This window comes from Coturnix japonica, chromosome 28 (genome assembly GCF_001577835.2).
Source record: "Coturnix japonica isolate 7356 chromosome 28, Coturnix japonica 2.1, whole genome shotgun sequence".
Lineage (NCBI taxonomy): Eukaryota > Metazoa > Chordata > Aves > Galliformes > Phasianidae > Coturnix > Coturnix japonica.
The window spans coordinates 1883436-1909579 of NC_029543.1; the positions used below are offsets into that span (position 1 = coordinate 1883436).

The window sequence follows — 26144 nt, forward strand, 5'->3', positions numbered from 1 at the left end:
GCGGGCAATCCCCTCCCCATCCATCAAGCTGACATCTCTAGTAACCAATGAAAATCCGGCGCGGGTGAGGCGGGCCGGGTGGTGCCGCCATTTTGTGAGTCTATAACACGGAGCGGTCGGGCTCGTTCCTGTTATTCCGGCGTCTCCACTCCGTTCCCTGCGGGTCTCCTCCGTGTGCAATGGACGGGTGAGTCTCGGCCGGAGCTGTGGGGGGGGGTCATTCCGGTAACCGCCTCAAGGGGAAGCGAGGAACGTTACGTGATCCATAGTGGGGGCGTCCGAAGGAAAGCGGTGGAGTTGTGGTAACGCTCCGGGGGGCTGTGGGGGGGTCGTGAGGGGAAGAGGCCGGAGTTGAGACGAGGTGCTGCTGTGGGGGGTGAGGGCCGTATTAAGGGTCCCCCCTCCCTCTATCCCCCCTTGCAGACCCGGTTGTGGGCTTAGTGAAGGCCCCCGGGGGTGGGGGAGGCGGCTCCGCCCCGCTGGGTGTGGGGGGGGCCCGGCGGCGCCGCGTGGGCGTGAGGGGCTGGAGCGCGGCACCGCTTGGGGGGGGGAGACGGGAGCGAGCGCACCTGGAAGCGGGAGCGCGCACCTGGAAGCGGGAGCGCGCATGAGGGTTGATTCAATCCCTATTGTCCGAATTGTGTTTGCTGGTTTCAATGCGGACGCTCTTGTGGATGGAAAGACTCCAGATTCCCTTCTGAATCTATGGGAAAGGAGGGGCACGAAGCACCGGGCTCCACATCCAAACTCTATAGAACTTTCTCCCCACCTACCCTCACCCCCTTTCCCACCCCCATCTCCTTTCCCATAGCCCTACAGCTGCAGGAGGGTTTACTTTAAGTTTAACTGCGTTTTTCCTGCTGCTCTGGTTCCTCATTCCACAATATTAAGGCACAGTTCTTCCCATAGCCCCCCACTAAGTACTTTGTGCTCTGTCTTAAAGCACAGCAAGCTCAAAGCGGTGCTCCTCATACATCACATGGGTTGGGGTGTGGTGTGGTCGTTGATATCTCTTTACGATGTAATAATGCCTGTTTTCATTCAAAGCTATACTATATTGGGAAAGCTATGAATCTGAATGATTCCCAGCCTATGGAGGATCACTGTGTGATCTGCTCTACCCCAGGAAAGCTGTTCCCTATTGGAGTTTGAGCAGCTTCTTGGCACTGCTGTGATTTCTCCTACCTGTATTGATGCTAAGTTCAATGCCTGTTGATCATGGTTTGTATAGAAGGGCTGTTTGGGAATGGACTCAGTTTCTACCCCTTCTGTTAGTGCAGGAATGGTTTAATTCCACGTGCAAAGTAACTTCGAAAGTGCTTTTATTGCCAGTTCTTTTAGAGAGTAAAGCGTGAGTCCCGTATTGAAGCTTGTTATATACTAAGAACACAACCAAAGAGATCACTTGCAGGAGAAACAAACCACAAAGGTCACATTTAATAACAAAATAGGCTGGTGCTGCTGCTCGTGGTTCTGTGGAGTTTATCACATGGGTTGTAACGACGTTCTGGCAAGTAAAAGCTTTTCCTGTTGGCTAATTGTAAAGGCTGTCCCCTGCTAAGGCAACTTTATGTCAAACATTTCCTGTGCCTGAGGCCCGCAGGAGGAACAGGAAGCACAAGTTGGTTGGGGGGGGGGGGGGGATAAGGCTGAGAGTTTGGGGGGGCTGGAGAGATTCCTTTGTAATGTAGCCTGGAATACCTTAATGACTGAAATCCGTGTATGTGTTTTAATTGGAGAAACATGGACTCGTGTGATTCTTTAAGCTGGTAGGTGCAGATGGGTGCGATTAGCTCATCAGTGCTTGCCCTGGTAGTGCAAGGAAACCCATCTGGCCTTGAGATGGAGGATCCCAACTCCTTTGAGGCTGCGGCTCCAGCTGCAAACTGCTGCGGTGTGATGACATGGCAGGTTGGGTTGGAAGAGGAAGCGTGAGGAGCTGAGCTGGCCTGGGCGTGCGTGCCAGCTCATTTGTGGAGCTGCCGAGATGGGAATGGCTTAATAATAATAAGATGGAGCAGTATTTAATTGCCTGAAAGATGAAGCCATGCAGGACGGCAGGGAAGGAAGAACGAGGCTGTAAGTTTACTTCTTGAGTGTGGTTCTTGAATACTTGAGTTTTCTTGTTGTAGGAATGACTGCATTGCTTTCTGTTAGTGCTCTGTGTCCTTCCTAGCTGCAGCCAGCCCTGCTGGGCTCCTCTGCTCTGAACGTTTGGACTTTGTCAGCTGATTCTGTTTGTAAAGATAGGAGCTGAAATGGGTGGTGCTCGTATCCTCACTTGTGTTACATTGCTGCTTTAAAACAGGTTGGAGTTTGCTTATAAAAATAATCTTCGATGCAAGGGTGTCATTGAAATCCTCTGCCTGCCTTGAGCCACTCGCACTGGAAATAACACCCATGTGTGGTGCTATGCATTGGAAGGTTCATGGGGTACAGTGTGATACACTGCATTGAAGCTGATTGATTCCAGCAGGGGGGATGCTCTATAGGTGTGCATGGCAGTGATGGGTGCTGCTGACAAGAGATAGCCCAAGTACAACTATGTTACTGCTCACATTAATGTAAAATTCTCACTTTAAAAGCTTAAAGAAAGTAACTTGTTTTTCCTTCTGCTGTGTTCGGCTGGGAGCTGCCTGGCTGTGAACACCAATAGCTCCCAGCACTGCTGGCCCTCAATGCTGAGCTGGCGGCTCCTTAAGGTCTAAGTGAGGCTTTCTTTACAGGATAGGGGAGGTTACTCCATCCAGCATCAGGTTTTAAGCACGGTGGAGGTTACTGTTGGTGACATAGCTGCCTCTTGATACTTCTGGCCCTTGGTTTAGTTCCTTTGAAGGGAGAATGCTGGACTTGAGAGCAGCGTGGGCTTCTCAATTTCAGCCCCACAGCATTATGCTTAAAAAGGGGACGTGCTCCATTGCGGGCAATGGAAGAGCTGCAGTTTTATTTTCCTAGCACTGCTGGGTCTCAGGTCTCCACCATCACCATCTAATAGTTTTTCCTTTGTATGAACTGTCCTTGGCTCACCTGCAAAGACAACTGTGCACTTTTGAACTTGCTTTTTTTTCTTACTGCTGTAAACTATGCTGGATATTTGTGGCAAACCTATCTAACTTTTGTAATCCTTTTCTTTCTTTTTTCTACAGCATTGTCCAAGATATAACAGTTGGTACAAAGGTAGGCACTTCTCACTTTTTCTCTTCTTTTTACACTGCTCAGCATCTTGACCTAATTTTAGCCTTCCAAATGCAGATCTTAAGCTGGAAGGGGGTTATTTCTAGTACCAGTCCATTGGGTTTTAACCAGAAGTTAATTTAGTTTACGTGCATTAAAACTTATTATAGTTCAGCACTCAGCTCTTGGCATTTGGGGCATTGATTATCAACTGTCAGAACATTATTGCATTTAAGAACAGCCCTTTCCCCTGTTAAAATGTCAATGTGTGTGCTGGACAATGGTTCTCAATGGAGAAATTGGTCCTTTAGAATTCCCCTTTCTGCCCCAAAATGGAGTGTTTAGCTGCTGATTTCTATCTCCTGTGAGTACAGTCAATACAACCTTTACCCTCCAGTCTCAGGTTTTGAAAGTGCAGACCTAGCCCTGAAACTAAAGTGCTGACAGGAGCCTCCTTATCTCTTTGCTGCTCTGTAATAGCTGCTGTGTTCACAGGATAAAGCACATTCCTTTGTAAGGCTGAACTGGAATGTGTGGGACAGATGGGCGCTCCTTGGTGTGTTAAGGGCTTTGCATTTGACTTAGTGAACGTGGTAGGTAATGTACTGCAATCAGGGTCACAGTAACTCAGCCCTGTAGGTTCTTACTTAAAAGCACATGGATGTTGGCCTGGTGGCTGTGTTAGCATCTTCATTATTAACTAAGGAGCAGAGATGTGTGTCAGCTCAGATGGCTGGTGGAGTGATGCAGTGTGGGATAGAGCTGGTGTGTGAGCTCTTGTGGGTCTATACAAGTGGAGAAGGAGCATTAGAGAGGCAGATAGTTGTTGTAACACTGAGAATAGAGCTAGATGTGACTGCTGTAAGTGCAGGTGTATGTGTGGGTGCTCCAGGTTTTTCTGAGGAGCATGAAACATGATGAAAATCTCTTGAACAGCTTGTAGGGGTGGAAGGTCATTCTCACTTTTGCAGTGTTCTAATCTGAAATCTGAATCAATCCTAGTGACAGCACGGTGTTCTCAACCAGCACTGAGCACTGCAAAGAGCTGAGCTTCCATTGGAGAAGATAGAGGATGGATGGTAGGGTTGGCTGATAGTTCATAGCAACTTCATAAAATGAAGCAAACAGTCTCTGTTACCACTCTGAGTAATGTGATTAATCTAGGTTGAAGCCCCCTAAATTGGAATTAACATTGCGTCTGTTAAGCTGCAGCTTTAAGAGACACTTCTGCGCGACTAAATGTGACTAAGAAGCTTCTGAAACTCTAATTGTAGTCCTCTCTGTCTTGAAAAGGTTCAGGATGTGGGATCGCATGCCTCGTGGTTCTGTCTGTGGGGCACACAGCAGTCAGGTGGTTACAACGAGGGCTGGGAGAAATCCTGAGCTCGTGCTTTCACTCCTAACACAGGGCAGAGCTGTAACAGCCTCTGTGCTGTTTGGGCACTGGGGCAGAGAGAGGAGGAGAAGTGCATTGAAAATGAATCTTTATGTTAAAGAAGGCAAGGGGAGGGTTGAGGTGGGTGAATCAGATCTCAGAGCAAAAAGGGAAGTTGAAACATCACGATAAAGGTAAGTTCTTAAACATCTTCTGATACAACCATGTTATCTGGTTGCTTAAGCAAGTCACTGTGTCAGCGTAGTTTATGTAACAGAGGTTGTGCTGTCTAATGGTAAACTGCAACACTGCTGTAGGTGGGTTAAAATCAATGCAGCAGCAAAGTGAGGGCTCCTCTTAGTGCAGGGAATGAGATGCAGGCGGCTCTTCACAAAGTTGTGTAATCAATTGCTTGTTGAGAGCACTTATCTCAGTGGTAACCATCAAACCTCATTGGCTGCAGCTCTTTGTGATGTTGCCGTTGCTTCTGTTTCCATCTGCTTTTCCTTTGGTTTGCCAGAAAGCACTTGGAAGGACTGCAGAAGGTTTCTGTAACATCACAGAGACATTTCAGTCCTCTCTGCTACAATAACTACATTGATAGAGCTCTGTTGTTCTGGTGTCATTTTTCTGACCCCTGAGGCATCACTGAAATCACTTTGAGAATTAACTGATTCCCCCCCCCCAATTCAGAAGCAGATGCTCCTTATAATTGCTTGATAACTTACTATAATGTGTAGCTGCACTTTAGTGATCTGCTGGCTTTATAAAGCATTTCTAGCAGTGTTTACAAGCTTGCTGGCTGAGCTCCTAGGTTGGACATGAGTGCTTCACCTGGAAAAGTGTTCTTGGCCTGGGGTGGAAACTGACTCATTTTTACCATGTGTGTGCAAAGAAGGTAGGAACACAACTCTATTAAGTTCCTTAAGGTGTTAGGAGAGGAGTCTCAAAGCCCTTGTTTCCATTGGGTGGCAATTGCAGCCATTCCTGGCAATTCCCATCCCACCAAATGCTCATGTTCTTCAGTCTGAAATGTGTGAACTTGTTTAGGAAACTCATTACGGTTCTATTACAGGACTCCTGATACGTGGACTTCTGGAATGTCCTGTAGATTGGAAACACATGACTTGAGTCTCACATCTGTCCATGATTTAATATCTGGAAAGGAAGGAAGCATCTCCTTTGGATGAGGGCACAGTACTTGGATATGAAGGTGCTGGGGGTGGGATGGGCACCATCTCTAAGCAGTACTGACCTAGTAGGGAGAGTATGAACTATGATGCATCATCAGCCTTTAAAGCTGCATTTGGGTTAAAAACTTGCTGGAGATGCTGAACAATCCTTGTAGTTTCTTGGTTAAATTGAGCTCTATTCAAAAGGTGACCCTTCCAAGAGGGGGGGAAAGGGGGGGGAATACAATATACTTCTGTGGCATCTGAGAAGTTAATTTTTAAAATGGGGTTTGCTGGAGTGTGATACAAACTGCCTGCATAGGAGTGATTTGTGGTCAAGCAAGGATTTTTGCCATGGGAACAGTAATTATGGCTTCAGGCAGCGGGCCAAGAATGCTGTGAGGAAATTCCAGTCCTCTCCTATGGCTTTAGTGAGAGGCTGCAACAAGCTGGCTCTTGTGGCCTGCCTGCAACAGGCGTGATCACACATGTGGGGCACATGGCTGCAGCACACAGTGTGTGTGTTGGGGGGGGGGGATGCTCCATCTAATCTGGGTGATCTGTTGTGAGTTGAATTTCCACCTCCATGGGGCTCTCACACAGCTCTCTGTTAAGCTTTACATGCCAGCTTGTCAAGCACTGCTCTTAGTGTGCTGTAGTAATCTCAATGTAATTGCTTGGTCTGTGCCGAAGCAGTTTCTGGTTATTACACAATAATGATTTGGGAGAGATTGAATGAGTGTGGGGTTCCTTCTGAACCTGCACTTTGCTGGCTTGATGGGTTAGGTCACCAAATATTCCTTCCTCGGTTCTATCTGTTCCAAAGTGATTCATCCAGCAGTGTTTGCGTGCTGCTGTTTGAGTTCAGCTTTATGGAGAACCTGTCTGTAATGATTAGAGGAGCTCAAGGCTGACTGCTAGTTAAGTTTCAACTCGGGAACATGGGATCATAAAGCCTGGGTGTGTGCTGCCCTACAAAGCAAGAATGACTGCATTGCTGCAGCGTTTGCCGTTGAGGAATTTTAGAGCTATTTGCAACGGCCACACCTTTTATTTGCTCAGAGGGCAGGTTTGTTTCATGCAGTGTCTCCATAGCAGCTAAGGTTGAGAAAGAAAGTCAGGGAGGGGCTGATGTGATGAGGGGGTGAAGGGTTTGGCTTTGGAAAGCTGCTGTGTGCCTGAGCTGAGGCCTGTTGTTACCAAATCCCACCTCGGGTTGTGGCAGGGGTTGCTTAATGTCCTACTGAAGCTTCTGGTGTCTCATAACACACGTATAGGTTGGAGTTCCATATAGACATTGTACCAGGTGTTGTAGCACCATTCTTCCTAGTGGTTGGAAATTTATCTCCATTCTTATCTCTTGAATCTCAGCAGAAAGCATTGGAATGTGACTAACAGAATGTGTGTGAATGATGAGGTCACTGGGCTGGATTTTTTTCCTTCCCAGCTCCTTTGCAAAGAGATTTGAGTTTGAAAGTATGCATTCCTCAGTTCCTTTGGGACTGAGCTCATGTGGAGCCTTTGAAACACGCTTTGGAGATGCCCAGTTCTTTCTGTGCCCTGAGAATCTCCTCCACTTTTAGCAGAGTAAAAGGGTTTGTATATAACTGTGTGTGCCAGGTTGTTGTAGTGGCCTCTTACAGGGTCTAGGTGGAATCCTAATGGGAGTGAGCCAGGTGGTTAGTGTGTTGGGAGCTAAAATATTGATGATGAACCCACATGGAACACGAGTGTTGCATTCAATTAAAGCAGCTTGGAGCAACAGGGCCTCCGTAGCTGTGTGCTGAGGACAGAAGGAGGTTGCTGTCATAGCAACACTCCCAGGCAATGCTTTACCTGTCAGCAGAGTGTGTCTAATTGGTGCTGGGAACAGCCTTAGCCTGGACTAGGTAAGGTTTGGCAATGCAGCTTTAAAGATGGGATTTTTTTTTTCCCTGTAAACAGGAAGAGATTTATTAGCTGAGGTGATGAATTTATGCGGAGCAGTGTTACTGTGTTAGCATGGTGTTGCTTCTGTTAATCTCTTTGTAAAAATACCAGCTGCAATAGAATGAGCTGAGCAGAAATGTCAGTGTGAATTAACATCTGTGAGTGGGGAGGTTGACTTCATGTCAATTGCTGGCTGATCTATGGCACAACTGGGCTTCTCCCAGGTGCTTTGGGGATACAAAGGCAGCCCAGCACCCACACTGCTGTGTGCTCACCTCCTTATGGCTCAGAGCTCTGCCCTTCAAGAAATAAAGGAATAAAAGCATTTAATAGTTCAGGATCTGCTCCTTTTGTTCCTAGCCTTTCCTATAATGCTCACAATCCCCAAGGGAGGTGATGCTGGCAAGAAGCTGCATCTTCTGAAACAACCAGACTTGATTTGTTTCTTCTGGGTCTGGTGCAATGCGTTGCTTTGTGTGGGGCATTGGAGTTTATTTATTACACGGTTTTAAAGCATAAAAGACCTCTTGGCAATCACTGCAACTGTAAAGGCAACTGCTGAGAGTCCCACTGATGTTCCTACCGTGGAGTGAGGATGGATGGAGCTGTCTTCAGTTTACATCAGGCAGGCAATGTTATTCCAGAGAGCATCCACCAACAGAGAGACTTCTGGCAGATAGGTGAGTCCCAGCAGCACCAATGAAGGAGGAAATTCAGGGCCACCAGGGCTGGGTGTGCAAGAGCCAGCTTGCCTCTAGCTTGCACTCAGAAATCCCAGTGCTAATTACAGCGACTGTTAAAAAGGGCCATTGCTCATTATGACTTTATTAGGTGACATTGCCATGGGTGCTTCTTGCCTTTGCAGGACCGGGTCAGTGCTGTGCAGGTGACCAGCAGCAGCACATGAAGCATGGCTTTGGAACCTGCCCCAATTTCACCTATTCAGTACATCAAAGTCCTCGAGCTCAGCTTTGAAGAGCAGCACCGAGCAGTCAGACAAGAAATTCAGGATCTGAAGAAGTAAAAAAAAAAAAAACAACCCAATCTCCTGTCTGTAATTCAGTGTGCTGGGCTCGGTGTGTGACCTACTTTCCTGACCTGTTCCCTGGGCAGCCAGCAGAGCTCCTGTTGCTGTGCAGGTCGTGTTACTGCAGGTGCCAGCAGATACTGGGTGGTGGGGGGACATCCTGGCAGCTTCCATTGGAGTGTCTGGGTGGGAGTGAATCAGTTCAAATCATTTGGGTTACAGGGAATGATAAGCTGAAGTTGTATGCAGTGGTCTCAGAGCGACTCGGTGTTGTATGAAGGGAATGAAGGGAGAGCAGTGCAGGTGTGTGAATGGATGGAATTACACCGTGCCTGCAGATAGCAGAAGGCCTGGAATAAATAAATGCGTGTCTGTTAGTTGTGTAGTATCAGTTTGCTTGGACAAGGTGATTCTGGTAGGAGCCTTTTTGGTAGTTTTGGTTAAATAAGTTCTATAAGGCTGAAAGGCAGCATGATGCTGCAGTGTGGAAAATCAAAGGGAGATGCTTTGCAGCTCTGCTCTATGAGTAGCTGTGTTCACTTCAGTGTGGGAGTCCTCCTGCCAGAGGCAAGGGAGGATGTGGTCACAGCCCTTGTACCTGTGGTGCTTGTTTCTCAGCTTCAGAATGCTTCAGCTGAAGCGTTTGCTGAGGTATTGCTGTACTATTGCCCTGTCGAAGATGCTGCTGTTCTGAGGTCTGTGGCTAGAAAACAACATCCCTGTGATCTGATAATACAAATTGTTCTATATGGTCCTACTTCTCTATATCTTACAGTAGCCTTCTTCTAGAAGCTTCATTTTCTTTTCCTTCCCCCTTTTTCTTGGGGGAGGGGAAGAGTTCCATCTATTTCTTAATATCTCTGAGTTGTGTCATCCCATTTTCACTGAAGGATAGCATCTTTAACTCATCATTAATTATAAATTGCCTTTTGCTTAAGACTTCCTCTAGTCTTGGTAGCCCACAGTAAAATAATTGGTCTAATCTTAATGAACGGCATTAAAAACATACTGATGAATAGATGACAACTATCTGCTTTGCTATTTCAGATCAACTCCCTGTGCTCAAGCTTAACCTTAAAGAATGAAAATCTCCATTTGCCACCATTAATCAGAAACAGGGCTATATTTCTTAGGAAGCAGTGAATATCAGTGCCCAATGCTTGGCGCTGGCTTCAGACAACTCAGCAATGCTTCAGCTCCTGAGATTCCTGGTGTTTACCTCAACGGAGCCATTGGATAGTGCTATTCAATTACCAAATTGGATCTTACTTATATTTAATTGATGATGATGAGGTTGACTCTCAGTATATTTTCACTTACGCTTCTGTTCAGCTTCTCTACACCTTAATATCAGTTGTTCTATTCAGGTGTTCTGAAAGCAGCAGAGTTGAGTAGAAATGCTGTCAGTTTACCTTTCTTCTTTTCTCTTCCAGCGGGGATCTGACGAGCTTTTCTCTACTTGTGTTACTAACGGACCCTTTATCATGAGCAGCAACGCTTCTTCTGCAGGTAATGTTGCCTATAAGAAAAGGAAAGCAGTTGATGGGGATTGCAGAGATACCATCAGGTCTGATTTTGTGGGCTTTTTTTGCATTTTTAATATTAAAACCTGTATTTCTAATACTTACTAGGTCTTTATAGGATAGTGCTGAGCACCAGCACTTTGATGGTTAGCAGTCTGAAGAAATTTCTTTCTAGACGTTTGCTCTAGTGATTTTACACTAGTAAAATAGGCAGGTTTTGCTGTAATCTGGTGTCCTTGAAACATGGTTGTATTTCACATAGAATTATTTTGGCCATATATAGCGAACTGCTGTTTATTCCAGGAGTCTGACACCATCTAGAGGTCAGTGATCCCACCAGGATGGAGTTTTGCCTTATGTGCTCATTAGTGCTTTGAATTATCTTAACCTTAAGCTGCTGCCCTCTTTTGAGCCCCCTGTTTTTGCTCTGCCAGACCCTATCAGCTGTCTGATAGTGCCATACATGTGATCCAACAGATCTAAGACATTGGGTTGTACTTAATTTGATGATGTCCCTCTCAGACTGTTTCATTGCTAAGAATGAAGAGGATATAAAGCAGCAGTCTCAAATAATGGATTGGAATTAAACAGTAGAATTGTGAGTGTCTGGGGATGTGCATGCTGCAAAATGGCCACTGGAGAGTAGGTTTCATTGCAGTGACATTCAGCTACGTCCCTCACATTCATGTAGTCTGAAAAGGAGTGAAACTGTGCATTCAGACTCAGGTGAAACTAGACAATAGATTTTCTCTGTGATGGAAATAAGTAGATAGGGAGTGCAAGATGCTCATCAGAAGTACTGATTGTGTGTTTGCTTATCAAACTCACCCTAATAAGTGACTGGTTTTTTTTTACAGCTAATGGAAACGACAGCAAAAAATTCAAAGGGGACAGCAGAAGTGCTGGGGTCCCATCCAGAGTAATCCACGTTCGTAAGCTCCCCAGTGACGTCACGGAGGCTGAGGTCATCTCTCTGGGCTTACCTTTTGGCAAGGTCACCAACCTTCTGATGTTGAAAGGGAAAAACCAGGTACTGTATCTACAACTGACAGCAGAGGTTGATGAAGAGTTGAGTTTTGTCATTAGTAAAGCAGCTCTGAGTGGTCAGAGCAACTGTTACTCATTTGGATTGATAACTTCTGCACGCTGTGTTTTTACTTTTCTGTGGCTGTCCCATGAAAATACTATTTTCAGGCTGCTCAAGTAACTGAGTCTGTAATTATTGGTAGTCATTTATAATTAGCATCATGCTTGTTCTTGTAGATTACAGGCTACATAAATAGTTTGGCCAGCAGTGCTGTGACTTGGCCTTTTTCACTGCAACCAGTTTGGTTGTTGAGTAACCACCACTGTAACTTTGCATATTAAGGATACCTTTCCAGATAGGAAAAAATGAGCTGGGTGAGGCTGAAGCACCCGTGGATAATGCAGAAGGTGTGTGAGCTTTGTGACTGTAATTGAACAAATTAAGGAGTTAAAGAGCAAGCCAACTTTAATCATTCATTTAATCACTTCAAGTACGGGGTCTTTAATCCTAATGATGAAAATGTGCCTCTGATGTATAGTGTGATTATATAGGAGGGTTGATCTGAAAGTAATGCCTCCTTGGTTTATTGTATTGGCTAGTGATTTGGATGCTGTGCTATGCATGGCAGCAGATTGGGGTGGTATAGTGACATCTGACATGCAGAGAATTCAGTTCCTCCAATTGGGCATTACACAGAATAACCTCTGTGCTTAACGTAGTGACTTGCTACAACTCCTTATGTTTTTCTACTGAAATAGAGAAGACCAGAAAGGTGTGAAACACACGTTGCTAACATGCTGTATTTATTTATTTGACTTTCTGTGTAGGCTTTTATAGAAATGAATACAGAGGAGGCAGCCAACACCATGGTAAACTACTACACCACAGTCACTCCAGTCCTTCGAAGCCAGCCCATCTACATCCAGTTCTCCAACCACAAGGAGCTTAAGACAGACAACTCACCAAACCAAGCAGTTAGTTTCTTTCTTAGCACTGTCACACAGGTGGGAGGGGTGGACAGTTCTTAGCTTTTGGTTTTGCTTCTGATGTAGGCCTGGAAGGGTTTTGATATCAACTGATCAAATTTTGATAGCAACAATGCTTCTCTAAAGACTTAATTGACTTAAAGTGCTTCAAAATTGCTGCTAGTGTTTTAAGAAGTTTATGTGAAATGAAGCTCTGATGGGGACAAAACCTGTAACTGCTGGAGAGAGTGTTGCTTGTATTTGGCAGCACTGAGCACAGTGGTTCTTAACGCTTTGGACTGCCTGGAGTTTGTGTAAAACAGGCTCTGTGTAGTAGAAAGTCCCATTTTTGGCTCAGCTGCTCTTGGCAATCTTTCAGGACTGGAGCATTGGAAAGAAGTTCAGGTTATGTGCACCTCCTTATCAGGGATGGCTTCCTAGCATGTCCTCCTCAATTTTCAGCCTGACTTTCATTGGCATCACAGCATCTCATGCTGTGCAGATGTAGTACCACTGCTTAATGCATCTAACAAAACCACAATTTGATGCATCTGTTATATGAAGAAAGGACACTCAGAACGAACTGCTGTGTCAATTTGCACTACTGGATCCCTATGGCAGTTGTGCATTAAACTTGTTTTTTGTCAGCTTCTATAGCGTTCTGCAGGTGATGTTACATTCCAAAAGAGCCTAGTTTTACCTTTCTCCTTAGCAGTGGAATAACTTTGCAGCATTAGTGGGCACTGAGCAAGTGTATAGATAACAGTAGGACAAGTGTTTAGCATTTTATTTTGTGTGGTTTGCATTACTGTTTTTGAGGTGACCTTGCATTTCCTACATCTAAAATGTGCTGAAATACTGTATTCTCAGCACTAGGAACGGTAACTTGCTGCTTGTTGTTCTGTAATAAATAGATGGGGAAACTCGAGGAAAGCTGAATGTGTATTTTTGCAAGCGGGAGTGTCAGTCTAACAGGATGTTTGGTTCTGCAGCGTGCCCAAGCAGCTCTGCAAGCAGTGAATTCAGTTCAGTCAGGAAACCTAGCACTGCCAGCCCCTGCTGCAGCTGTGGATGCGGGAATGGCAATGGCTGGCCAGAGCCCTGTGCTGAGGATCATTGTGGAGAATCTCTTCTATCCTGTCACTCTAGATGTTCTTCATCAGGTAAAAAGAAATGTCCTCACAGCTTGAAGACTGTCCATGAGGAAGGGAAAGTGACAAATAGGGAATTACACGTTGTCAGTGTCGGAGTTGTAACAGCACATGTCTGTATCTGTAAAGCAAGCTCTGGAAGGAGCAGCTTTGACCACGGCTGTGACCCTGATGCCTGTATGAGACTCTCCTAGTTTTGTTTCCAATCTGGCCAGAGTTTTGCTGGCCTGTTGTGGTGGGATTGCAATCTGGTGTGGAAGAAAGGACAAATGTTACAGCTTCAAGACAGGTCTTAATACTCTGGTGTTAATACACTGCTTCCTCTACCCACAGCGATGCTTAGACACCATGGGAAGCTACTGCAGTATACTAAGTGACATGTACCTATGGCACTTAGGTAGTAACCTTCTTCCTGCTCTCCACTGCAGTCACTCAAGCTGATCTTTGTTTAAAATGCAAGCTTGACTGCATGGAAGAATCCCTGAAATATAAGTGTTTGAATTTGTGATGGTCTGTATGTATCATCCCATGTAAGAATGATGTTAAAGCAAGGACTTGATTAGAGAGGTAATCCTGTTTCTTCTCTAGGAGATGCCATGATGTAGGATAAACAGTGCTTGTGACATAGTTTAAAACCTACTTTCAAGCTGGGGAGCTAACAGGGTGACAGGACAATTCATGTTATTTCTGCTTCTAGTAATGATGTGAAATATGAATATGCCGCTTGCTTCTAGTGATGAAATGACAAAGTGTGCAAATATTACCTTGCAGATTTTTTCCAAATTTGGTACAGTCTTGAAAATAATTACATTCACGAAGAACAACCAATTTCAGGCTCTGTTACAATATGCTGACCCCATGAGTGCTCAGCATGCCAAACTGGTGAGTATTAAGCTTGCACTGCTAAACACCTGCATTGTTTTAACTTTTAAGCTTGCTGTTGTTATTCTAAGACAAATGTGTGTATGTGGTTTTGTGGAAGCATCACCCAAATGGCAGATTTGCATGTGTGAGTGGGAGGGAACTTCACCACCGAGAGCAGTGTGGTGTAACTAGGGTAATTATTGAAGGGGATGAGTGGAAGTGATGCTGATTCTGCACAGAGCGGGTTATCTGCTTGTCTTCAGATGCAGCACTTTCTCTCCTCAGATTTCGTGGTGATATTTAACATAATTTCACGTTGCATTTAAAAAGTGTTTTGTTTCCTTACAGTCTCTGGATGGACAAAATATCTACAATGCCTGTTGTACGCTGCGCATAGATTTCTCAAAGCTCACAAGTCTCAATGTCAAATATAATAATGATAAAAGCAGAGATTACACACGACCAGACCTACCTTCTGGGGATAACCAGCCCCCTCTTGATCAGACCATGGCAGCTGCTTTTGGTGAGAGTTCTTCACGTGGGAGCAGGGCAGATGTAACAACTTCTGTTAGCTGGGGAAGAGAGGATCTAATCCTAGTGTGTTTAATTATGTAAAATGTTATAGTGTGAATGAGGAATTTTGGGATCACTGAATCTGAATGCAAAATACTAGCATGGGCATATGTTTGTGGGTGCCTGTTGCTTCTGTGAAAGCTGTTTGTGTGGGGATTTAGAAGATTTTAGCAGCTGTCTGTGCTTTGAGTGCCATCTGCTGTTCTGTTTGCAGCACAGGCTGAGCTGTAATTTGGGGGTGTTATAACCCATACTTCTGCAAGCTGTAATGTGGATAAACAGTGATGGGAGCTGGTAACTTGTATTCTGGTCAACAGCTGCCTTTTGCCCAGCAGGTCTCAAGGAGTGCTGCTGTCAGTGTTGCTTTAGAGACATTTTTGACTTGGTGGCTGTGGTTTAGCTTCCGAGCCATATATAGAAGGATAGATGAAGACAGTTAAGCCTACAGTTCTCTCACTGTTGAGTATCTGTTTATAATGTGTGTCTCCTTCCCAGGTGCCCCAGGAATAATCCCTGCCTCTCCATATGCAGGAGCTGGCTTTCCTCCCACCTTTGCAATTCCTCAGGCTGCAGGTACTGTACTTCGTAAGTTGGAATTTTATATAGGTTCTCTGGTTGTTACTGAAGCATCTTGATGTTTTAAAGCTAAGTAGTGGTGGTTTGGGGGGAGTGGAGTCCTCTAAGTCCTAAATGGTGACACTTGGGCATAGAGAAGGATGTTTCAGTACATAATCTCAACCAAGTATGTAGCTGTAGTTACTCTGGCTAGGCAATATCTGCATGGAAAGAAGAGGCAGGATGGGAGCAACACTAAAAACGTTATTTAAATATTACTCTATTGGGATTGATTGATAAGTTAAGGTTTTTGCATTTAGCTTTTCTTCATGGGCTACTGAGGTTGGGAAACCCACCTTTACATTTGTAAAAGTGAGCAGAAGCGAGGAATCTCTGCTTTCCCTTAAGAACTGGGTAAAGCTGGTATTCAGTATGAGCAGAATTTACATTATTATGGTTGCTGTGAAGCTTAAAATTCATGTCACTGATAACAAAATATTTCTATTTACATGCCTGGCCCAATATGGGATAAATATGGAAGCTTTAGGTGCTAAATAGGCTTCTTAGTGTCAGATAAACAGTTCTTATTTTTTCATAGCATACCCCAAGCTATGATGACTTCCCAGTAACTTGGTGGGATTCCCTTGCTTATGAGAGAACAACCACAAACCAAACACTGCTGTTTTGTTGCCCTCATAGGGAAACAAAGCACGCCCCTTCAAGTAATCCCATTTAATTCATTACTAGGTGTTGTTTCTAGAACTTCAGCCCTCCTTAGGGCAGCACTTTTAATGCAGTGAGGTGGCAGGTGTTCTGTGAGCAGTCCAGGAATGAAACCTTAATGTTTCTTCATTCAATAAGAGATTAGCCAACGGTAGCATGATAGCTGATCATTTTTATATGCATGGTTAAAAAACAAAGCATTTTTTGGCATGCAGTGGTTGGAAAGACCCTTCCAATTACACCGTTTGTGATACCTTTCCTGCCCCACCAGAGCTGAGGCTTTGTGCTGATTCTGCTTCTTGTGAAACGTGCAAAATATTGTAGTCAACAAGATTGTGCTGAGGCATTTGTTGAGCACCAGGCACTGCAAAGAGCAATTGCTATTAGAAACGATACCATTTCCTGCAGCACCAGAACTGGAGGCTTCTGTTGCTGTTAGAGTATAGTCACTGTGTTTTGAATGGTTACTTGCATGTTACAGAAGGTGTGCTGTTCTCCCTTCTGGTGCAGCAGATACACTAGAGTACGTGCTGTTAACTTCTTCACTGGTTAATATTCTTTAATTTCCAGGCTTGACAGTTCAAAATGTTCATGGAGCACTAGCTCCTTTGGCTATCCCAGCAGCAGCTGCAGCGGCTGCAGCAGGACGGATTGCCATTCCCGGCCTCGCTGGGGCAGGGCACTCTGTTCTGCTGGTTAGCAATCTGAATCCTGAGGTTAGTGGAGTCCTAATTTTACTTTTTTTCTCCTTCCTGTTACCTCTACTTTCACTTTCTAAATGCAGTTTATGCTGAAAAAATCATTCAAAGTGAAACCCTACTGTGTCCTAAAGGAAACGGCAAAGCTAGAAAAGCAGATATGCTCTGCCAGCTCTCAATCTCAAAGCAGACAGTACTCTAGTTGCTGAAGGGACATCAGAAAGTCCATCTCTCAAATTAAAACCTTGCTGCTCTTTAGTTGAAAGCTGAGGATGCTGCCTGCCTGCTCTTGTCCCACAAAGACTACAATACCTGTCCCCTCCCTCCCTTCATTTGGAATCTCTCTGCCATTCCCATGTAGTATTGTCATTGGGTCAGAGGAGTCACGTCCATTCTTTCTTTCCCTTAGCATGTTCTAGATTTTTAATACATTAATTCAGAACTACAGAGTTCATTCTGACCTTTGCTCTGTATAGTGTCTGGACCCCCTGCCAGCTTGACTTTGTACTTGTGCAGTTATTTCCTCTGCCATGTGCTTGCACATTTTTCCTTTCCAAGATTTCGGGAAGGTTTTCCTTAGCTAAACCCCTTAACAGCTCACAGTTTACATTTTCAATTCTATTGGACTTAGTGAGTTTGAAATGCTTGGATTTCCTCGATAACAAAGCAGGAAATTCTGAGCAAAAACTCCTTAACAAAGATTGCATTGTGAGAATTTGATACCTTGAATTTTTCCCAGTCAGCTTTTGGCTCCGTGTTGGATTGAAAGCGTAGCATTTCCTGTTGTGTGTGATAGTGTGCACTCAGTCTGCTGAGCACACTTTAACTGGTGGGACTGCACACACAACTTAATACTACTTTGCAAAGCTATGAAACTTAACAGTGATGGCAGAGTAACCACAAAACCTCTTTTGCATCAAATGAGAAGCCTGGATGTGATGAGTAATCAAAGAAAAAAACACTTAACTTTTTGGTGAGAGGCACCAATTGGATCAGTATTTCACACTACTCCTCACCTGGCAGTACTGTTTTCTCCAGGGCATGAAATAATGCTGAGGACTGTAAGCAGCCCTGGTTTGGATGAGTTGTATTTTCTGGCCAGGAATTCCTCTGCCATTCCAGAAGCTGTCATCTCAGTCCCAGTGTCATGCATGCTCAACTGAGACACTTAACTTTTAAGAGCTGGCCTTGCTGTTCTCAACCATTGTAATGCTGCCTAGCTTGATTTTTTGGGGGGGATGATTTTGTGTTATCTGGATGGCAATGATAAGACTGTGCTTTTTACCCCTATTTACTTTGCATGTGTTTGCTGCTCTCCAAGAGTGGCATCTGAGGGGTGTGTGCCTTGTTCACACAGTGGGTTATTTCATGCCTTGTGGTTTTTGTTGAGCTCCTCACTATCCATCCAGCTTATCTTTGGGCTAGAGAGACTTTGATACTTGTACTGAAGCTGTGAACTAACAGACCTGAAACTTTTTTCCATTGCCTGTATAATCAGTGTTGTAGAAACTTACCTGTGCCACAAACAGTTAATTAAGAGACAGTATTTCTCTAGAGTGACTGTTCTTCAGTAACGTGGGAGGCACGTTATGTTCTGATTTTTCCAGAATCAGAACCATGGAAATTGAAATTGCTCCCTCTACAAGCAGAAGTTGTTTCATGGCTTCATCTTGCATTGACTCTTACTTGGAATGCAGTGGGAGCAGAGATGCTTTCCCTTTCTGGATCAGTAGTAGCAGCGCCTTGTTCCTGCACAGCGATTCCAACCCCTTCCATCCAACAGATGGAACAGACTTGGTTGTAAAGCTCCTTTTATAGCAAGCACTCCTACCAGGCTTTTTTTGGTGCTGCTGCAGCTGCTCATCCAGATAATATTGATTAGTTGCCTTTTTCACTTTTTTCACCATTAAATACACAATTATAGATTTCTTCCCTTTGTCATTAATCTTCAAGGAGCGATTCCAGCTGATTTGATCTTAGAAGCGTTCCCTCTGAAATGGCAGCAATCCACACAGTGTTGGAGTGACATTTTAGGGCACATCACTGCGATTTAACACAGCATTCAAGCTCATAAAGTCATTCTATTGCAATACTGTCTCTTAAACCTCTTTGTATATCTAAAGTAAAAAAGAAATGCCTTTTCTTTTATCATTGTGTTCCACTAGGTAAAACCTATTAACTGTTTCTGTAAACGAGTTATTGTATGTAGAATTCTATAAATCTGACTGATGGAACACTACATATTTCCTTATGTATTTACTGACCTGTGTTTTTTGCTACTTTTTTCTTTTCTCCCCCCATCCCTGAATATTTTTTTTTTCTTCCCTTGATCCGGAATTTCTTTGCCAACTGACTGCACGGTACTTCTGCTTCCTGTTGTTGCTTGAAACAAAACCAAAACACATATATATTCCCCTTCCAAAACAAAAAATATATATAAATATACAAAAAAATATATATACACACAAAAAAAAAACCACCCTGCTCTTCGGAAACCAACCTGCCCTTCAATATTAACCATCTTGAAAACTTCATCATCCATCAACCAATTTCGCCATTTCCGGGGATTCTGCCCTTCCTCGTTGTGGACGATTTGTGCAACCTCGCTCTCCCCTTCGATTCCTTACCTCTTCCCTGTCCCTCCGCTGCCTTGCTCTGCTGTTCTCTAAAGAGAGTTACACCCCAATGCCTCTTTATTCTTTTCGGTATGTTATCATTCACACTTTTTATTACCTTGGTTTTTTGTTTTTTATTTTTTTCATTTATTTGAGATTTATTTATTTGGATACTTCAGAAATGTACAGTTTGCAGTTTGCCTTTTTTTGTTGTTGTTGTTTTGAATGCTTAATTTGGGTTTTTTTATGTTGTTTAGTTTGCTATTTAATTTAGTTTGCCTTTATTTTACATTCAGTTATGCATGATTTATTGCTTTGCATGCCTTTTTTTGTTATATATATATATATATGAGTTTTATATTGTGATAGCATGCCAAATTGTCCAGTCTTCTGGCAGTTAGATTTTGGCTTAATTTTTTTTGCTGAAACCCAGTATCTTTTCTTTAATGTATTGTTCCATTATTATTCTGCTATATAAGAATTTTCCTTAAGTAGAGCAGAATAAGTAAAAAATGTGGTTGGAATGAGATCAGTTCTGATTGTGAATGTTCTTTTTTTTTTTGCTCTTGGATTGGTTAGCTTAAATTAAGTTGTATGAGGTTTCCTTCCTACCCCTTCCTAAGACTGTTTCTGTTTCCTCACTTTCTGAAGGAGTCTATGGTGATGTGCAGCGTGTGAAGATTTTATATAATAAGAAAGAGAATGCTCTGGTTCAGATGGCTGATGGAAACCAGGCTCAGCTTGGTAAGAAAGCTTAAATATATCAGCTGATAGCATGGGTGGTCAGAGCTTTCTGCTCTTTAAAACAAAAACATCTCCCTGTGTATTTGTTTGTCTGCATCTGTAGCATTGATTTGGTGCAGCTCTGGTTTACTTGTGCCAGATAATCTAGGGGTGAAATAATGGAACAAACAGTACTCTAAGGCAGAATGATGATGCCTGTCATTGCGTTCTTGGGAGATCCTGCCTTGGGAAGGACTAAAATGAGGTTCTAGCTTTGATAAAGTGTCTGAACAGAACCAGAATGCCACTGTAGTCAGCACTGTGTTGCACCGTTGCAGCCATGAGCCATTTGAATGGACAGAAGCTCCATGGGAAGCCAATCCGTATAACGTTGTCCAAACATCAGACAGTACAGCTCCCTCGTGAGGGGCAAGAGGACCAAGGTCTGACTAAGGACTATGGAAATTCTCCTTTACACCGTTTCAAGAAACCAGGCTCCAAAAACTTCCAGAACATCTTCCCTCCTTCTGCCACTCTTCATCTGTCCAACATTCCGTGAGTATCAGCATGGGAGCCTCCTGTGGTGTTCAATGTGGAAATGTCTTCAGGGTGGGGGTAAAATGTGACTTTAACTGCTGACAGAGAAGCTTGATCATCTTCCTGTCACTCCTCATAGCCTTTCCAGTCCAAGGAGCTGTGCTGTTAGTAGAGAAACTAAGCAAAGGGTCTGTGGGTGACTGTTTTAGTGCTGCAGTCTGACATGTATTTGACTGGAAAACAAAATTCTTGATTTCAGGCCTTCAATAGCTGAAGAGGACCTCAAGATGCTGTTCTCAAGCAATGGTGGGATGGTCAAAGGCTTCAAATTCTTCCAGTAAGTGTTTGGTTTTCCTTTAAATCCTGTACTGAGAAGGGTAGAGGTGCCTGACTTAGAGAACAGTGAGCAGCACTGTCCCCTCCATAGCAATCCAGCTCATCTGGAAGAAAGAAGTCAGGAGCAACCCTGGATTGAGTGCATGGTGAACATGAGCTGATAAAACTTTGAGGTAACTGAGTGAGAATTTGGGGTAGGCATGTTGATCTTAGAAGTGTGATCTTAGTATATTGCAGTTATCCTGGTAGTCAAAATTCTGCTTGACTTGGAGTGTTGGGTGGTGAAACTTGTACTGACTTAAGCAAACGCTGTGTGCAATGGTACTGAATGTGACTTAAACCTCTGTCTTGTCAGGAAGGACCGTAAAATGGCTCTGATCCAGATGGGCTCCGTGGAAGAAGCCATTCAATCACTCATTGACCTCCACAATCATGACCTGGGTGAGAATCACCACCTGCGTGTGTCCTTCTCCAAGTCGACCATTTAAAGCTTGGGAAGGCACGAGACAAAATGGACTTGACTTAACCTCTTGAGTTCAGCCTTGACCTTAAAAGGGCTGAACGTGAGGGTTTTCAACTTCCATCATTCCAGACATAAAGAAAAGAAAAAGCCACTTTAAAAAAAAAAAAAGCAGCTGAAGTGACCTTAAAAGACCAGAGATTTTATTTTTTTAAAGAGAAATCAGTTTACCGGTTTTTAAGAAAAAAAAAACAAAAAAAAGAGAGGAAAAAAAAAAATACACAATGAAATCTAATTCCTATTGCTAACCTTGCGGTGATGGGTAACAATCTTGACTGTTCGAAAATAAAAACATCACAAGTTGAAGTTTACACTTTGGAACCTGCTCTGGGAAATCCCCCCCCCCTCCCTTCCCTCCTGTTCCTTCTCCCCATCCCTATAAAGCAGATCCCAACAAGTTGATCAGGTTTCACATTGATGCCTTTGTTTCTTTTTCTTTACCCATCCATGCCTTGAAAAAAGACCTAAAACCACTGTGTACGTTCACTATTGCGCCTTTGGAGTCAGGATTTTGCATAATGCATGGTTGTAATGGAGCTCCCAACCCAACTAGCACAAAAAAAACCAAGTTGCATTGATCCTACTTAAACTGTGCATCTGCTATCCTGTGCCTTAAACCTTTTTCCTTCTATTTGGGAAAACATCTGAATCGTGGAGGTCGGATGGGAAATGAATGAGTTGTGGCTCGTTAGATCTACTCCTTGTAGGGAAGGACTAATCAAGCTGGCAGAGTGGATAAAGAAAATACTGAGCTTTGAGGCAGTCGTATCCCGCTGCCCTCACTTGGTTGTGTAGCATCATGTGTCTTCGTGCCACTTTCCAATCTGCTCGTGGTTTACCTCCATTTACAAACCTCCAAGTGGGAGTTGAGATCCCCCTGGTGTGACATTCAGACCGAGTATAGAAGGGTCTGGGTGGGGGGGGAGCGTTCCCAAGACCAAATCCCATTCTGTTATCAGTAGGGAGCCGACAAACAGGCTTCTGCCCTTCCCAAGAAGAGCATTGATCAAGATACGAAATTAACCACTGCTGGATGTTTGTGAAGACAAATCATTAAGAATTTGTCACAATTTGTATGTGTATATATATAGATATATATATATATATATCTCGAAATACTAGGATTTGAAGAGTTATTGGCTATCCCACATCTAGAAAGGTGTTCATGCAAGTCACCTTCGTGCCCCTGATTTGAAATTAACAAGACCAGTGTAGCTCTGCCATCATTCTTATAGCGTGTCTTCAGCATTTGAGCTTTTTTTTTGTTTTAATTCTTGTATTATACTTCTTGATGCAGTCGCTGTCATCTGTGCCTAGCAATATTTCCAGTCGACCAAATATTCTAATCTCTTTTTATATGCAAAAGAAATAGTTTAAGTACCTTTTTGTTTTGTTTTGTTTAATAGAATGGTAAGATAAACGTAATCTAAATTTACTCCTTGGTGATATTACCCTCCTTTTTGTATACTGTACTTTCTTTGTTTTATGATTGAATCTGTAGGGCAGTGATTTCTAGTTACCAGGCTGAGCTCATGACTGAGGATGAGGATGTGATGATGACGTGGGGATGAGTCGCATTAAAGTGGACTTTTAAAGCTGTGTTTGAGATGCCAGGCGGAATCAGCTTGTGAATGGAAGGACCAGGCTCAAGTTTTTAACCTATAAGCCCAGATATTAAGTTATAGGAAGGGAATTCGTGATCAATAGAACGCAGCAGATCGTTTTCTCCCAATGATAAAAGCAACCTTTATGTTTCCTGGCTTTACAACTCTTTCCCAGGCCGTTCTGCCTTCTATTTCGTATAATCCAACGTTGCCTTACATTTCCCTCTAACCTGCAACCTGTTTGGATGCAAAATAACAAGGATCTTATTATACTTTTTATTTTTTTTCAGGGTTGTTTTTGTTGTTATTTTCCTGCAAATTGTGGACCAAAGTTTGTTTTCTAATCGTCTTAGTGTTGCAAGTTACAAGTTTTCCTTGCCTTTTAGGGTGGGAGCTCTGACTTGCTTAGCACTGAGTGCTTGGAAAAAGTCTTAACACTTTCCTTTTGTTCCTCCCTGAACTCTTTGAGGGTGTGAATTAATGCTGGATGAGGTCTGAGTGAGGGTTCAGCTTGGGTTGATGCTGTGAGATCTGCATTGTGGCCATCAGTAGGAGCTGCATTGGGTTACTGCATTGGGTTACCTCTCCATCTGAGCAAGCCTGGTTCATTATCAGTCTGCCTATGATCTCCTTGCATTGAGCATTGCAAATCCAGGTGTGTCTTGGCAGATTGGAACCTGTTTGCTCATCTCCCTTCTTCAAGGGGGAGAAGCAGAGTTGCATCCCTGCTTGCATCTCCCTTCTTAAATAGGGAGAAGCAGATTTGCATTCCTGCTTGCAGCTCTTCTTGCAGCTCTGCTCCTACAGCCCCAGATCCACACACAACCCAAAGCAGAACAGCCGTGCTGGAGCTTTCAGATGCAATTCAATCCAACCCGAGATGCTGGGAAGAGGCTCATTGCAATGAGACCTTTCTGGTGGCCTCAACACTGATTTGATCGACCCCACAAAGGCAATGAATGGAGTGAATTGAGGTAACCCCAGAACCCAGCCGCGGTGGGTTGGTTTTATTTCTCCTTTGGATCCCTGTGTTTGCATGTAAAGAATGTGAGTAACAAAAAAAATACAAGGGTGTACATATTTATAAGTTGTTTTTTTATACCTGTTCTAAGACATTGAAGGGGGGGAGCAGCAAAACCCAGGTGTTTTTTCTTTTTTTTATGGTGAACAGATGTATTGTATATTTTGATACCAGCTCTATACAGGTTCAGTATTGTGGAGAGGGTGGGGGAGGGGGTCAGCGTGTATCGACACCATCAAGAATTCCATTTGCCTCTTAGCAAAAGAATGTTTGTAATGCAAAAAATACACACAAAAGAGAATTAAAAACTATTTTATAACAACCTTTGTACCTTTCTGTAGCTCCGTTTCTTTTACTGTTCAGATTGTAGAAAGCAGTTATTGGCCAGTCTGTACTTTTTACTTTTAATTTTTTTTTCTTTTTTTTGTGCTTTCAATAAATTTCTTCTGTATTCTTTGCTTCTGATTTCCCTCTCTCTTTTTATGGTGCCTGTTTTTTGCTTCTGGTTTTTATTTGTCTTATTCCCCCCCCTTCTGTTGTAATTCCAGCTGCCTTTGACTTCTCTGGGCAACCTCTGTGTGCAGTGATGGATGCTGGATTGGGACTCAAACAACACTCAGAGGTATTAATGGGTGTTGTATTAAGGGGGGGGTGTTGTATTAAAGGGGTTGTTGTATTAAGGGGTGGTGGTGTGTTGTATTAAAGGGGGGTGTTGTATTAAGGGATGGGGTGTTAAGGGCCTGAACTGCTGCTCTGCCTTTATCCCATTCCACCTCCTTTATGTTCAATTTTTGTTGTTTTTAATTCATTGTTCCTAAACTTTCCATATATTTCTAGCTAATATCCATCATATAACCCAACTTTTTTCAGTCCGGTGATGCTGATGCTCTATGAGGTCTCATGTTTTGGATGGGACAGAGACCAAACCCCATCAACATCAGCAGCCACATTCATTCCCTTTTATCCCCCCACCAGCAGGGGCAGGTTATAGTGGTGGTTATAGGGTTGGAGGTGATGGAGCAGCACTAAAGGGGCTGGTGCTTGCACACCAGCTGCCTTTCCCCGTGTCCTAAAGGGGGGAATATGGGGGGAACTTTGGATCCCTAGAGCTTAGAATCGACCCCCAAGGGCAGCCGTGATCTGTTGGTGCCAGCAGCAATTAGTGCTGGGCGGTTAATGAGGTTTCTCTGCAGCATTCCCAGCCTTTTGGGGATGGATGATGGGGGGGTTGGTGCTGGTTGCTATAAGAACAGCGAGGTCCGACAAGCCGTGCGTGACGGCGTTTATCACCGCGAGGAATAGATAATAGATGTGGGGTCATCAATGTGGGGGGGACCTCCAGGACCACCCCCCCTTTGTGGGCATCCCTTTGGGAGTGACCCCCCCCCTCGTTTAATCCCAGTGCTCATTTCCAGCCCCGCGCCGGGTGATGGCGGATAATCCATATGTTTGCCAGGCGGAGGCTGCGGGATTTCCAGCGCTAATCCAATTGGTAGAGGCGCTTTAGGGCCATCTTCCCATCACGGCGGGGCTGGAGCAGCGGGGGCCGTTGCTGTGTGTGTGTGTCCCCCCCCCGGGTGTATGACAGCCCCATGGGGTCCTACACAACCCCCCCCCCCTGGTTTATGGGCTGTGACAAGTGGCTGCTCGGTGCCGGGTTGGGGTCGCACGGGGTTCTGCCGTCACCATATGGAGATGGGTTGGATGTGGGGGGTCGAATGATGCCTATGATGATGCATCTCCCCCTGTGTATCCCCCGGAATGAAGGGGGGGGGGGGTGAGGATATAGCAGGGACCACCGCAGCGCGGTGCTACGCCGGAGCTGAGCTCGACACACACGTATCCATTACCACGGCAACGGGGATGGAAACTGCAGCGATGGCATTTTGCTGCCCAGGGGGATCCTCGTGCTCAGCACAAGGTGAAACCACCGTGGGACCCCCCCCGACCCCCCCCATCCCACCCGGATCCCCCATATCGCAGCTCCCACCCGGGCCACGTTCACACGTTTATTCACTTCTCAAACCACAGC

General features: G+C 44.3%; 1 protein-coding gene across 6 annotated transcripts; it reads left to right on the forward strand.

Annotated features, from left to right (window-relative positions):
• Positions 1–24: 24 nt before the first annotated feature.
• Positions 25–24577, forward strand: PTBP1 (polypyrimidine tract binding protein 1). Of its 6 annotated transcripts, XM_015886319.2 has the most exons (16): positions 87–187; positions 3147–3177; positions 5625–5762; positions 10111–10186; positions 11058–11230; positions 12055–12201; positions 13185–13355; positions 14115–14225; positions 14556–14730; positions 15276–15365; positions 16629–16774; positions 19428–19461; positions 20023–20115; positions 20433–20649; positions 20891–20968; positions 21323–21639. In XM_015886319.2, the coding sequence occupies exons 3-16, from the start codon at positions 5736–5738 to the stop codon at positions 21453–21455; spliced, it is 1671 nt and encodes a 556-aa protein (XP_015741805.1). In that variant the 5' UTR covers positions 87–187; positions 3147–3177; positions 5625–5735; the 3' UTR covers positions 21456–21639. The 6 variants fall into 6 exon arrangements, with proteins under 6 accessions (XP_015741803.1, XP_015741806.1, XP_015741805.1 ...); XM_015886317.2 differs by lacking the exon at positions 5625–5762 and having other exon boundaries at positions 25–187; XM_032441028.1 differs by lacking the exons at positions 87–187; positions 5625–5762 and adding an exon at positions 2056–2079 and having other exon boundaries at positions 21323–24577.
• Positions 24578–26144: the final 1567 nt, after the last annotated feature.

Excerpts from the sequence above, each read along its gene's own strand:
- PTBP1 (XM_015886317.2), top strand. Across the intron at positions 10,187-11,057 it reads CAGCAACGCTTCTTCTGCAG|CTAATGGAAACGACAGCAAA; the intron begins GTAATGTTGCCT and ends TTTTTTTTACAG. Across the intron at positions 15,366-16,628 it reads GGCTGCAGGTACTGTACTTC|GCTTGACAGTTCAAAATGTT; the intron begins GTAAGTTGGAAT and ends TTTAATTTCCAG.